General features: G+C 41.4%; 1 protein-coding gene across 2 annotated transcripts in view; it reads left to right on the top strand.

Moving 5' to 3' along the window:
* LOC121369528 overlaps nt 1–7,216 on the top strand; it is a 63,028-nt gene extending 55,812 nt beyond the window's left edge. For both annotated transcript variants that reach the window (XM_041494636.1, XM_041494634.1), the window contains exon 2: nt 2,908–7,216. In XM_041494636.1, the coding sequence (XP_041350570.1) occupies nt 3,131–5,092 (1,962 nt within the window). In that variant the 5' untranslated portion in view covers nt 2,908–3,130 and the 3' untranslated portion in view covers nt 5,093–7,216. The remainder of the gene's footprint in view (nt 1–2,907) is intronic.
* The last annotated feature ends 6,636 nt before the right edge of the window (nt 7,217–13,852 follow it).

Genomic DNA, 13,852 nt, shown 5'->3' with positions numbered 1-13,852 from the left:
TAGCAGCAAGGGATTTTTTATATGCACCATCCTATAGACAGGATAGCACATATCACGGCCTTTGATGTACCAGTCGTGGTACACTGGCTGAAGCGAGAAATAGCCCAATGGGCCCACTGACGGTGAGCGCTTTACCACTGGGCGACGTCCCGCCCCCTAAGACGCGACAGATGTGTAGCTATAGGTGGCACAATACTGACGTGTAGCTATAGGTGGCACTATACTGACGTGTAGCTATAGGTGGCACTATACTGACGTGTAGCTATAGGTGGCACTATACTGACGTGTAGCTATAGGTGGCACTATACTGACGTTACCGTGAAAAATAAAAATGAGGAGAGTGAATAATTGCTCTCATACCTTATATAATGGGGAGTCATTTAAGATATTACTATGTTGAGCATTGATATTTAATTCTTTTGTAGTCCAAGTTTTTTAAAAATAGTTTTCACATACTAAGTGGTGATAAAATGATTCTTCTTGAACTAGTTTTAGAGGAGTAATATGGAGCAAGTGAAAACGGCAATGTCTATAGTGAAAACTATATAACATTTGATAGGGTCACAATTGGAAGTGTTAATAAAAGTACTGAATACGATCATGTCTGCTAATGGTCAGGGGCCTAATTCACTAAACTCTCACAACTTTGCGATCTCGCAGTGCAATGCTAAAAGACTTGCAAAGAGGATACTTTGTTGTCTAGCAGAGCCTAAGAGAGCTTTGTGAATTAGGCCCCAGGTGTTTCACAACTTACGACAAATAGCATGTTTATAGTATAACTTTCATTCTGTATTTCACAGTACGGTAACCAGCACATGTATATTGGCCCGAATTTACTAATCCTGTTTCTGCATTACACGCGTTTAAAGTAACAGACCCCAGTTTTTAAACACTACTTATGTATGAATCGTTTCGCGTTAACGCGCTTCGCCGTTCGAAAGCGGTTTTGTGTTTCATACTAGCGTTCAGTTCTAAAATGTTAACATTATCTGAAATGGAAATTAATTTGGTATCATGAAACCTGGGAACCAACTGCTACACCTACTAGATCTAACCACAGCGCCACCGAGGCCCATTTTTGAAAACGTCTTTCGACAGGGAACGGAAATGAAAAATTTGTCACGAGCGGATTATATTTAGTAGTGGTGGATAAAAGGGAATAAGTCCACTTGTGAAAGACGGGCATTAAATGAAGCGGAGTTTTACCAATGTAATGAAACGTCCGTCTGATCGATACCGCAGCGTTAGCGTCAGATTTAATTATACTTTTCAAGACCCCGTGACAAGCCCAGCCACCATTGTCCGACCGTCTTCGGTAAAGTTCCTCGTTCAGCAACGACGAACAACGCGAACGCTAGGAAACGATGTCATTGGTTTTCGGCTAACGGTGAAGCGTATAATCCAGTTGGGCGAATGATTTTATTTTTGTATTATTATTATTATTATTATTATTATTATTATTATTATTATTATTTGTATTTGGTTGAACGCTGCCATCAGGTAAGTTCAGCCAACTGTTTGTCGATAACGCTTTCTATACTGATTTTTACGCAATACATTAAACCATATGATTACTTTGGGAACCAGTAAAATTTGTTCGCAAAAGTTTAGCAAAAAACGTCTGGCTGAACGTAGGCCTGATACATTCCAGGAATATACAAGTTCCTTTAGAAGGAGAGTCTTTAGAACGGTAAGAGGGGTAGGGGGTAGAGGGGAGAAGATGTGGCCATTTTCAATCTTTCCCGTTCATTTTTAATATGACAGCCACTTTATTTAATATGTCGCTTAGATTTTATTGTTTATACTATCCATTTCTGTACATCTGAAGTGTTTCTGGTCATCATCTGAAGTGTTTCTGGTCATCCTAGTGTTTCTAATACCACGAAATACAGTGTTCATGTTTTTAAAAACCCACGTACCACTGAGAAGTTACCAAGTAGGTATAGAGACAAACTAATATATTTTTAAAGATTATTTCCTCGTTTCAACGTCACATTCGTGTTTCACTATCCTGTAACTGTATGCAAATATGTTACAGGTCTGTACATTAACCAAACGTCCACTTTCACTGGTTGAAACTAGACTCTACGACTTTAATTCAATGTTTAAAAATCTGCGTTTAAGAAAAACAGGGTTTATAAATTTGATACATTATGTTTTGTCCTTGTGTGTGTGTGTTTTTTTGTGTTTTATCAATTAAGTAAGCACCTAATGGTCAGAATAGTCTCTCCCCCCACCTCCATCCCCACCCCACATCCAGTCAAGGGAGTCTCCGAGGCGGATTCAAGGGGGACCCGGAGACCCGTCGTGCCTGAAAATATTCGAATGCCCCTTTTATCTTCTTTCATTTATTTTTTTATTGGGATTTTGTTTATTGGGACGAGTTGATTCATGTACCATTTTTCTGTTAGTCCCCCCACCCCCCAAAAAATAGTTCCTGGATCCGCCACTGGAGTCTAATGTCTAATCTACACTACCGTTTTGTTATGTTCTGGAGTACGTTTTGTTTACAATCAAAAGAAATATCAACTGGTTTGTCGACAGCCAAATCTGTAATTATACTTTTGTTTAAAATATATAAAAGCATTTATTTATTTAGAGTCAGGCACTTGAAATATACATGTGTTGAGTGCGTCGTTAAATAAAACATTTCCTTCCTTGAAACATACAGGCATGCTATCGTCAGCGTTATGGTAGATGTTCTAGCGCTTATCTTTTTCTTCTTTTTAAAATAAATCTAAAAAACCCACCTTATATCAGATTTTCTAATTATCGTATTCGCCATTGGTTGGAGTTTATTTGAATTCTCAGTCGTTGGTTTACGTCCGTTAACAGATAAACGATAATGTATGTTGTTTGTCAGATGCTGTTCGTCTGCAATTTATTAAATTTGTTATCTCTTTCCAGATGGTGCGGATGTGACGTCATGAACTGATACTACTAACCCAGTGCCACTTCCAGGAATGTCAGGACACAGAACGTAGGCGTGAAATAAAGAAATAAATAAATAAAAACGAATTTTACATTCAGCGCCAAGTGTAATTATTGCAGACGATAAATCGTAATGAAAAGTTACAGATTTTATTTCTGCGTCTCGCACTTGTAAAGTCCATGAAGGATCTAATCCGCGATGACTCTAAGTTTTGTGTCTTCCTTTATTGTTCGATGGAAGAGACGGAAGGTGAAGGCCGTTGCCATCATCGTCTCATTGCTGTTGATATTTGCTATCACTCTGCCGCAGGAACATCCGGTAGCTGACGTCGGCTATGACGTCATCGAGAGTGTGGACTACCACAGAACATGGCGGAAGCAGTCAGGCCAGATGTGTGTCCATCCTCAGCTGGACCCGTTCCACCCTTCTCTCAAGAGTTTCGTCCGCGATGTGCCAAAGATCGAATGTAGCAAGGACGAAAATTGGGTTCAAGTGGTGAACGGGACTTTTCGCATATCTAAGAAAGTGAAGCGTCGATACGGGCAGATAGTGTGTGAATACGCGCCCGTTGTGAGGGGTACGAGCGACTACTCGGCCCGCCATCTTGAACACATCAAGCCAATGCCAGACGGTTCCCCGATTAGGTCGGATTTCTTCAAAGTGGCATGTATATCGCCTAACAGACAAAAGTACTTCAACATTCATTCTGGAATAGCCTACAACAAGACCATTCACGAAAGGGCCAACAGGAAATTGTTGTCCGACAGCGCGTTGGGTCTGGACGTGTTGATGTTTGGGTTCGATTCCCTGTCGCGGATGGCCTGGATCAGGACTTTGAAGAAGACCAGAGACTATTTTCTAAGGGAGCTGAAAGGAATAGAACTTGAAGGCTACAACATCGTCGGAGACGGTACCCCACAAGCTCTTTTGCCAATTCTAACTGGCAAAACGGAGGAGGAATTACCGGAGGCCAGACGTGGCTGGAAAGACGCTCAGTTTGTCGACGGGCATCCGTGGATTTGGAAGAACTTCAGCGACAATGGGTATGTGACGTTCTGGGCGGAGGACATGGCCTTCATTGGCACGTTTCAGTACAGGATGCTGGGTTTCAAGGAACAACCGACCGACCACAACATGAGGACCTTCTACCTGTCGGCCGAGAGGATGTACGCCAGGAACAAACACCTGTGTTTGGGAAGCGTCCCGAGGCACCGGAACTTCTTCAACTGGTTCAGGGACGGCTGTATGATGTATGGCGCCAAACGCAAGTTCATGTTCGGATTTCACTCGGAGACCAGTCACGACGACAACAACATGGTGCAGGTGGTTGACGACGACGTTAAGGAATTCCTCCAGTTCCTGGAAACTAGCGGATACCTAAACCGAAGTGTTCTTATACTGATGAGCGACCATGGTGCTCGGTTCTCCAACATCAGGTCAACAGCTCAGGGCAAACAGGAGGAACGGATGCCTTATTTTGCCTTCAGGTTCCCGCCGTGGTTTGAAACAAAATACCCCGATATTTTGAAAAACGTAAGGACAAACGCGCACCGGCTGACCACTCCGTTTGATATTCATGCGACATTCCTTGACATTCTTAACTTCACTGGTTCGGGTTTGGGAGACCTCGGACAAAGGGGGATAAGCGTTTTGAAAGAAATTCCCAAGGAGAGAACTTGTCAACACGCCGGCATAGAGCCGCACTGGTGCGCATGTCTGGCGTGGAAGGAGGTCAACCAATCAAACGCCGTGGTACAAAAATCTGTGGCCGCCGCATTGCTCACGATCAACAGCTTCACGGAAGACCATCGAGACAAATGTGCCTTTCTGACTCTGTCGAGCATCTCTAAATCGGTGAAATATTCCACCAACTCCAACGTCCTCAAATATAAGAAGAGCGCTGACGTTGACGGGCGGGTGGCCGATCTCTCGGGGTCGATGAAAATAGACGAGGACTTTTACCAGGTGACTTTCACGACCGCACCGGGTAACGGGCTGTACGAAGTGACGGTCAAGCATTCTCTGAACTCCAGTGACATCACTCTGAGCGAGAAGGAGATAAGCCGGATTAACCGGTACGGGGACGACCCCCATTGCGTTCAAGAGGATTACCCCCACCTGAGGCCTTACTGTTACTGTCCTGCAGCTTCCAGGAAGTAAAACATTGCCGTCGACATCGTCATAATGGTTGTGAGAAGGCGCACATCTCTTGGACAGAACTATATCTGTCATAAGGTGTGTCCGCGACAGGCGTGCTTCAACAGTTATGTGATAGAAGCCAAAAGCTAAATATTAAGCACACCCACTCACAGGTCAAAGGCGCTCTGGGAAAATGGGAAATGTGTAGTATTTGTTAGTGGTGGCGACCAATTCAAGGATAATTGAACAGGTATATGATGGATGCCAAAAGTTACCCATAATCACTTACCGACAGAAGGCATTCTGGAAAACAAAATGTGCAATGAAAAAGGTGGCGACCAAATTAAGCTTTGAGATGTGGAAAAAAAGAAAAGAATTGTGGCAAAATGACTTGAAAAAAAATCATGTATAAGGTTGTTTATTAGAAAACTATATAGGTCACCCAAATATGAAACATAGTCAGATAGGTCACCCATACGTGAAACATATTAAAAATAGTGAGAGAAAAAAAATGTTGTATACGTAGACAAATATCAAAAACATTATGTGAGAAAAAAAAAACATATACGTAGACAACATCTATATAATTCACCAGTACGTGGAATATATCAAAACACTATGTGAAAAGCGCATATACGTAGACAACATTCAGATAGGTCACCAGTACGTGGAATATATCAAAACACTGTGGAAAAAAAACCGCATATGTAAACAACATCTAGATAATTCACCAGTACGTGGAATATATCAAAAACATTATGTAAAAACATCCATATGCGAAGACAACATTGTCAAAAAACCTGTATATGTAGACAACATCTAGATAATTCACCAGTACGTGGAATATATATCAAAAACACTGTGTGAAAAAAAGCCTATATACTTAAGTTACCGTCGACAAATTCTAGATAGGTCACCAGTATATAATCGAAGTATTCAGACAATCAGATAACTGGCCATCGAAATAGGGCACCCGTACGTGAAAAATAACAGAACTGTTGTCAGACAAGGGGCAGAGTGTTTTCCAGAACAAGTTGACACAATCGATACGTGAAAAGCAGTGGAGTTTTTTGGGTGGGTTTAATTTTAATTTTTTTTTTTTTTTTTTTTTTTTTTAAATCGTGTATCTTGAAAATTCAGGCAATGTTTTGCTTTTCAACCTTAAAACATGGCCAGATTGCTCACATGTATATGAAAAATAGAAATATCAACATAGTTCATGTGTAAGATATATGACGAACAAGTCAGGGTGTGTGTTTTAAATCAAATTGGTTTATGTTGACTATCGAAGACTACTGTAACTCGCCTGTGATACTGTTCCTCTTCATTTGATGTTTAAGTGCTTCATGACCTTTGTAGTCCCCTGCCGGTCCAATCGGAGGGGATTATAAGTTTCATCTTCGTCCTTCTGTCTGACTGTCTGTCTGTCCGTCTCTCTGTGTCTGTCGGTCCGTCGGTCCCACATATAGGTTTTCAGCCCTTTTTCTTTCTTTTTTTCTTTCTTTTTTTCTATTTTTTTGCAATGCCTAAACATATTGAGCTGAAAGTTTGTGCATAGCTTTTATTTATCAGGTCTGTTACAGAGCTAAGTTTGCCTTTACCCATTATTGACAGAGTTTTGGCTCTTGAACTTAGGAGATACGAAAACCAAAAACAATTCCAGACCTTTTTTCGGAATGCCTCAAGATACTCAGCTGAAATGTTTTGTATAACTTTACCATGTACTGTTACAGATCAAGTTTAACTTTCATTGTGATGTACCCTTTTTTTTTACAGTTAATGCCCTTGAACTTGGGAGATACGAAAATTTGTTGGGCTCGGTAGGGAACATATATTGGTTAGCAGTACTCTCAGAATGTTTTTAGGGTTTTTTTAATTAACCCCAAAGTTAACTGAATTCAATTTATACAATTATTCGTAAAACGACAACCTTTCCATTTTTTCCATTTTTATTTCTCTGTTAATTTTATCATATACATGTACTTTTGTGTGTGTGTGTTTTCTTCTCTTTTTTTCTTTTGAGCGAGCGAATATTTCAAAAACGTAAATTTTAACTATTGTTTGTATGTACATGTTTCCTATTTATCAATGGATTTATGACGTAAATAAACATGCTTTATGATTAGTAAAGCACAAATATTTTAATATATGTTTGTGTTATCTCTTTGCATTAAACTATTTATTCTCGGTCAAACAAACCAGTGCACTACAACTGGTCAAAGACACTGGTATATGCATTCCTGTTTCTGAGAAAGTGCATATAAAAGATCCCTTGCTACTAATGTGAAAAATGTAATGGGTTGTGAGATCTTGTAAGGGGAGTTTCGGGGGCATCATATAGAAATAGGCGAGACATAGCCCAGTGGTAAAGCGCTCGCTTGATGCGCGGTCGGTTTGGCATCAATCCCCGTCAGTGGGCCCATTGGGCTATTTCTCGTTCCAGCCAGTGCACCACGACTGGTACATCAAAGGCCGTGGTATGTGCTATCCTGTCTATGGGATGGTGCATATAAAAGATCCCTTGCTGCTAATCCAAAAGAGTAGCCCATGAAATGGCGACAGCGGGTTTCCTCCTTCAATATCTGTGTGGTTCTTAACCATATGATTAACGCCATATAACCGTAAATAAAATGTGTTGAGTGCGTCGTTAAATAAAACTTTCCTTCCTTCATATAGAAATATAGATGTCCAGAGACTGTTTTCAAGGCAATATATTGTTGTATATTGTGGATGATATTTCTTTTAAGAGTCATTATAAATGGCACTTAAAACGACCCCTGTGTGTCCCATTTGTATCCACTAATGTGGTGGTGGTTGTAACTCAAAATGTCCACAGACTAGAGTAGTCTGCCCATTTGGAAATGTATGTGAGGAAATGTAGTTTTGTTGTGCTGTACCGGCCTCGGTGGTGCCGTGGTTAAACCATCGGACATAAGGTTCGTAGGTACAGGGTTCGCAGCCTGGTACCGGCTTCCACCCAGAGCGAGTTTTCCCGACTCAGTGGGTAGGTGTAAGACCACTACACCCTCTTCTCTCACTAACCACTAACAACTAACCCACTTTCCCGAACAGACAGCTCAGATAGCTGAGGTGTGTTCCTACGACAGCGTGCTTGAACCTTAATTGGAGAAGGAAATGTTTTATTTAACAACGCACTCAACACATTTTATTTACGGTTATATAGGACCACACAGATATTAAGAGGAAAGCCGCTGTCGCCACTTCATGGGCTACTCTTTTCGATTAGCAGCAAGGGATCTCTTATATGCACCATCCCATAGAAAGGATAGTACATACCACGGCCTTTGATACACCAGTTGTCGGGCTACTGACTGGAACAAGAAATAGCCCAATGGGTCCACTGACGAGGATCGATCCTAGACCGACCGCGCATCAAGCGAACGCTTTACCACTGGGCTACGTCCTGCCCTCAACCTTAATATGATATAAGCACGAAAATAAGTTGAAATTAAATGTTGTGCTGTTATTCTTGGCTTGGGAGCTGTTTTGTATACTGGATTGTTACACTGTGTTTGACAGGTAAGAGGATGCAGTTAGTGAATAGAGTTGAAAATGGGCAGAATTTTGAAAATAGCAATTAGTAAAAAAGTTAATAGAATAAATTTTTAAAAAAAAGAAAAAAAAAAGAATTGACTGCTCGGCCGAATAATATTTATATAATTTGGAGCATTTTAGAAGGACGGTCCAAAATTAAATAAGAAAAAGAAGAGAGGATCGGACTATTTAATAATAATTAAAAAAAAGAGAGTAATTTCGACAATCTTTTGAACGCAGATCTAAAAGTTTAAAGTCCGATCGATATGTCCACGTGAGTGGCCTCGTTAAGGCCGTTTGGGTGCACAGCTTATAGGGACGAGATGGGTTGCATCCCGTCAAGAAAACCCCTAGATTGACAGTCGATAGACGTTGAAGGTGTAGTGCTGTGCTGAAATACAGATCTTGAGAAGCCGGATCCGTCTGAACGAGAGAGAGTATCAGACTAGGGTATAGTCCAGTCGTCATGGGTTGGTATAGTGGTGCGGACGGGCCCGACTCCGGAGGATACGAGATGGTATCACTATAAAGCAAATAAAGTCTAGAAAAAGAGTAGTAGGGGCCGACCCCGCTTCCTATTTCTTCTTAAGAGTGGGGCGGTCAATCTTCCAGTGCTGCTAGGACAGGCTCGGACATGTAGAGACTAAACGCGAACAACCGTGGCGTTCTGCAGAATGGCCGTCATACGAGTCACAAAAAAACAAGTCAACATAGTTAGACGGAGAAATGACGTGGAGGCGAGGAATCTCGCTAAAAAAGAATCCAACCTGGTGGTGCAGACTGTCGAAACGAGAAGCGTTCCAGCGTTCTATCAGTTCCAATGGCCGCATACATCCCAGTAGAAAACTTCATTTCGCTGACAAAAACAACAAAATGAAGGATCCCCAAGTCGAGCACATGAAAGCACGTGCAGTGTGCACCAGCGAAACAAACACGTCTTACCGCGTGGAGCTCCAGACTGGGAATCTAGTGATTTGAAAAGAATTTGAAAACATTCGGGTTTATGCCGAGGGTATACGAAATGATTCGGGTGAATTACGAAGTATGCCGGAAACTAATTTCAATATATAATTTTATATGAAATTCGTTTCAAGACGAAAACAAACCGTAATGGTATAGTTATAAATCTATTTGTACTAGTATACAATCCAGAGTTTATTACCGCACTTTTCCCCTGTTTTTTCAATGTTGAAATAGACCAACAAGTTCACCTATTGCATAAATAGTCTCGACCGATATTTTTAGAATTTGTATGCTCCCGAATAACGTTGTAAAAGGCGAAGTGTAATTGGTCCCGATATTTAAATTGTTATTTACAGATAAAATGTCACCTGGACATGGGAGTCCACGCAATGTTGTTAGTCTTACTGGTGAGACCAGTAGAGCTAATTTTAATTAGATTGGATTCGATCCCTTAATAATGTGTTTGTTTACATAGAGACAACTTGAAAAAAAATAGCTGGACAACAGGGGTCGTCCTTTTGAGGTTTCATTGGCCACAGTCAGGTACAGTTTCTTGTGAAATGCCAATGGCCTAGTGCAATGGCGTAGCCAGCATGAGGAAGACGAGTCGCTTGCCTCGTCTGGAATTTCCCCAGCTTTATTTTATTTTTCCCATGACACTGGTATTTATTTTACAGGTCTGGGTGTTCCTCGGCGTTTTTTCCTGTCTGGCTGTGCCCCAGTAATGAAAAAAGAAAGAATTTTTTTTTAACCTCTCGGTTGGCTACGCCACACATTTTGAATGAGCTGTACTACATGGGCTAAAAGTATTACTTCCCAGCACAAACTGGGGTGAACTATATCAGAAACACATAGTGTAAGGGTTTGGAGGGAACTGTATTGACGTGTCCGACCCATCCTACCAGCCTATGGTTCACCGCGCGCCCACTATGGATTCGGGTAAGGGAAGACTGTATTGACGTGCCAGTCCACGATTCCATGGCGGGGGTATAGTGTAATTAATTGTAGGCTGAGGCCAGATGCATTTTATACGAAACAAAACAGATATCTGATATGTATCTGGGAACGAGGGTCGGTGCCTTGAATACGGAAAAAAGTGAGTCGGGGCAAATCGTCCTAAAATATTAATGTACTTAATATTGCACTGAATGGGTAGTGTGAAGCGGCCGTGAGCAATGGAAGCTAACTGCCGTGATGTGTGGCGGTAATCAACTTTTCCACCAAGTTGACGATTATCTCTTTCGTGCTGCACGGCACACTTACTGAAGACACCGTTAATAGGGGCAAATGGCAACAGTAGTAATTATCGTTTGGTACCAGTCAATACCGGTAGCCATGTTTTGTCTTTCTGTTCAGACAGCATCAATTAATCAAATATTAATTATTTAATTGAGTTCGCTAATTAGAGTTGATGGGTTGGTGGGGGGGTTTTTTTCTTACTTTGTTTTAGACTTTTGTTTCGCTTGTGAAAAACCGTCGCTGTCGGAAAAGTAATACCAAGGCTTATATATCGGCTGTTTACTTCGTACAGGCGAGACGAACACTGAAAGCTTTAATGCATAATAAAATATTAGAATTATATCCATTCTTTTTAAAATGGAGACGGGAGGTGGGGGGGGGGGGGGAGGTTAAATTTTATTATTTTGTTTTTATTTTATCATTTTAGGACATTGAAAATACCACACATCGAGCATGATACATGTGTATGTTTAAGACAACTATTTTGACCACGGAAACTTGGGGTAAACGCTTTATTCTTGGGATGCACGGATGTAATACGTGTACAAATGCGTAGTGATTCGTTTGAAACACTAAATAGCTGTTGGTAGTAATGCTAATACGAATAAATGTTGTTATCCAGATTCGGACATTTTCGTTTAATTCGGGCAAAAACCCGCCTGCCCCACTACAGAAATGGAAGCCCGTACGCCTATGCTGTACTGAGGGGATTCGAACCACGGACTCTCAGTACAAGAATCCGTCGTTCTGTCAACTGAGCTAATAGGGAAATAGCTAGCTGCCAGTAGGAGCGCTTTATACCAGCACTACCACATACTCCCCCCTCAAGTGAAGCTACTTTCCAGAGCTGTGGGCCACGAGTAGTTGAACTGTTACGGGTCCTAACTGGGTTATAATTGAATTATTGTGTTGAGAACACACCCAGTCCCTACGTCGGCTACAAATTCGAACCACGAGAACAAGAATCCATCGCTCTACCAACTGCGCTAATAGGGGAATTCCCACTGGCTACTGCCAGTAATAGCACTTTATACCAACACCACCACACTACGTTGAATGAACGTCCTGCCATGCAATCACATATAACGATGTGGTCTACCTCAGTAATGTTTCTTTACCCTTCCCTTTCATTACATTTAAGCACTGTTCACGAAATACCCTGGGGAAATTTTGAGTTTTAGAGTAATCTTCCAGTCGACAAATTAAGTCCACTGACAATTCAACTGTGTCCACTCATGCGGCTGAAGAAATTCTATTTTCCAGGAATATCTGACATTTATTTTAGTCTTGGTAGACCCAAACCTTTCTGGAAACAGTCTGGAAGACTCCCCACACACACACACAAAGAACTTTATTACTGAGGCAGAGGTAATAGATCTGATTGGTCGAACTGATAGACTGGTTATGGTATAGCCGTTAATTATTGCTTTAACTAGCGTAGCAGACTCGCCGACACAGATCTTTTCACCTCATTATTATTTAGAATCTGAGATTATCGAGACAGGCGATTACAGTATTTCGTGTTCAAGAAGGCGAGCGTTCGCTTAAGATCGCAATAGACTCAGTGTGAAGTATAGAGAATCGATTGCGAGCATCTGCATTTGTCCTCCCTTCTAAAACTGGATTTAATTTTTTTTTTTAATGAAATGTAATGCTGCAAGACTGATAACTGAGCCAACCTTAATCGTTAAAAGAAATAAGTTTTAAAACCATTTTGGGCTGGGGAGTCTTGCCTTTGTCGGTAGACGTCTGGCAAAACGAGAGCAGAGCAATAACGGCCTCGGTGGTGTAATGATTAAATCATCAGACTTACGACTGGTAGGTACTGGGTTCGCTACCCACCAAGAACGATTTTAACGACTCAATTGGTAGGTGTAAAGCCACTATGCCGACTTCTCTGTCACTAACTAGAAATCACTAACAACTAACCCACTGTCCAGACAGCCCAGATAGCCGAGGTGTGTGCCCAGGACAGCGTGCTAGAAGCTTAATTGGATACAAGTACGAAAATAAGTATAAATGAATGAAACGATGCAGGGCAGTATTCGATGCTTGCCGATACCTGTTAAGATGTTTTCTATCCCTTGGCGACCTGCACATGGCCCCAGTTATTTGTGGCACTGGTTACAATGAGTGTAAAGCACACCCGTATCAGACCCAATAAAACACCGGAAATTAGAAACTATTTTGAGAAATAATCTATATGTATAGATGAACAGACTGTAATACAATATCTTTGCAATTCATAATACCGTATGCACTCTGGGTGGAGGTGATGGTGATGATTATGATGAATCTGTGATTTTCTACACATACAGAGAGAGAGAGAGAGAGAGAGAGAGAGAGAGAGAGAGAGAGAGAGAGAGAGAGAGAGAGAGAGAGAGAGAGAGAGAGAGAGAGAGAGAGAGAGAGCCTCTATCTCTCTCTCTCACACACACACACACACACACACACACACACACACATGTGTACACATTTTGTATGTTTGATTTTTATACACACACACACACACACACCACACCACACCACACCACACCACACCCCAATGTAAAACGTCTCTGTTAGTCGGCAACATGTTGACAATGGCAACAAACTCAGGACAGCCTCTTTAAAAGCGTCTTCAAATGTCAAGAGTAGTTAGCCTTCTTGGGCTCATTTAAATGTCATCTCAAACTGAACAATGCCAAGGAATCGGAAGACCTCTGTGGCAGGATCGTCTGTACCACGTATAATACATAAATAAATAGTTGCCCTTTTTAGCATTTAATCCCTGACTTTCGCGAGCCTTTACCGATAACAACCCGGCAAACAGGTTTTGCGAGTTCTCTTGAAAACCATCCCAAGAGCAATGGCATTGCCGGGTTGTGTTTTCCTTGCAGACCACGAAACCGTAAGCAATCAATCCTTCACTTTGTACGTTCATTCAAGTTAGTATAGATTGAACCAATGCAAATTTCAATTAACGTGGGATTGGCAAACTGCACGAAAATGGCCTGTCTTTGACTTGAACTCCAGGCATTTCCC

This window comes from Gigantopelta aegis, chromosome 1 (genome assembly GCF_016097555.1).
Source record: "Gigantopelta aegis isolate Gae_Host chromosome 1, Gae_host_genome, whole genome shotgun sequence".
NCBI lineage: Eukaryota > Metazoa > Mollusca > Gastropoda > Neomphalida > Peltospiridae > Gigantopelta > Gigantopelta aegis.
The sequence above is the reverse complement of the archived record's forward strand: the minus strand, read 5'-3'. Positions and strand labels throughout refer to the sequence as shown.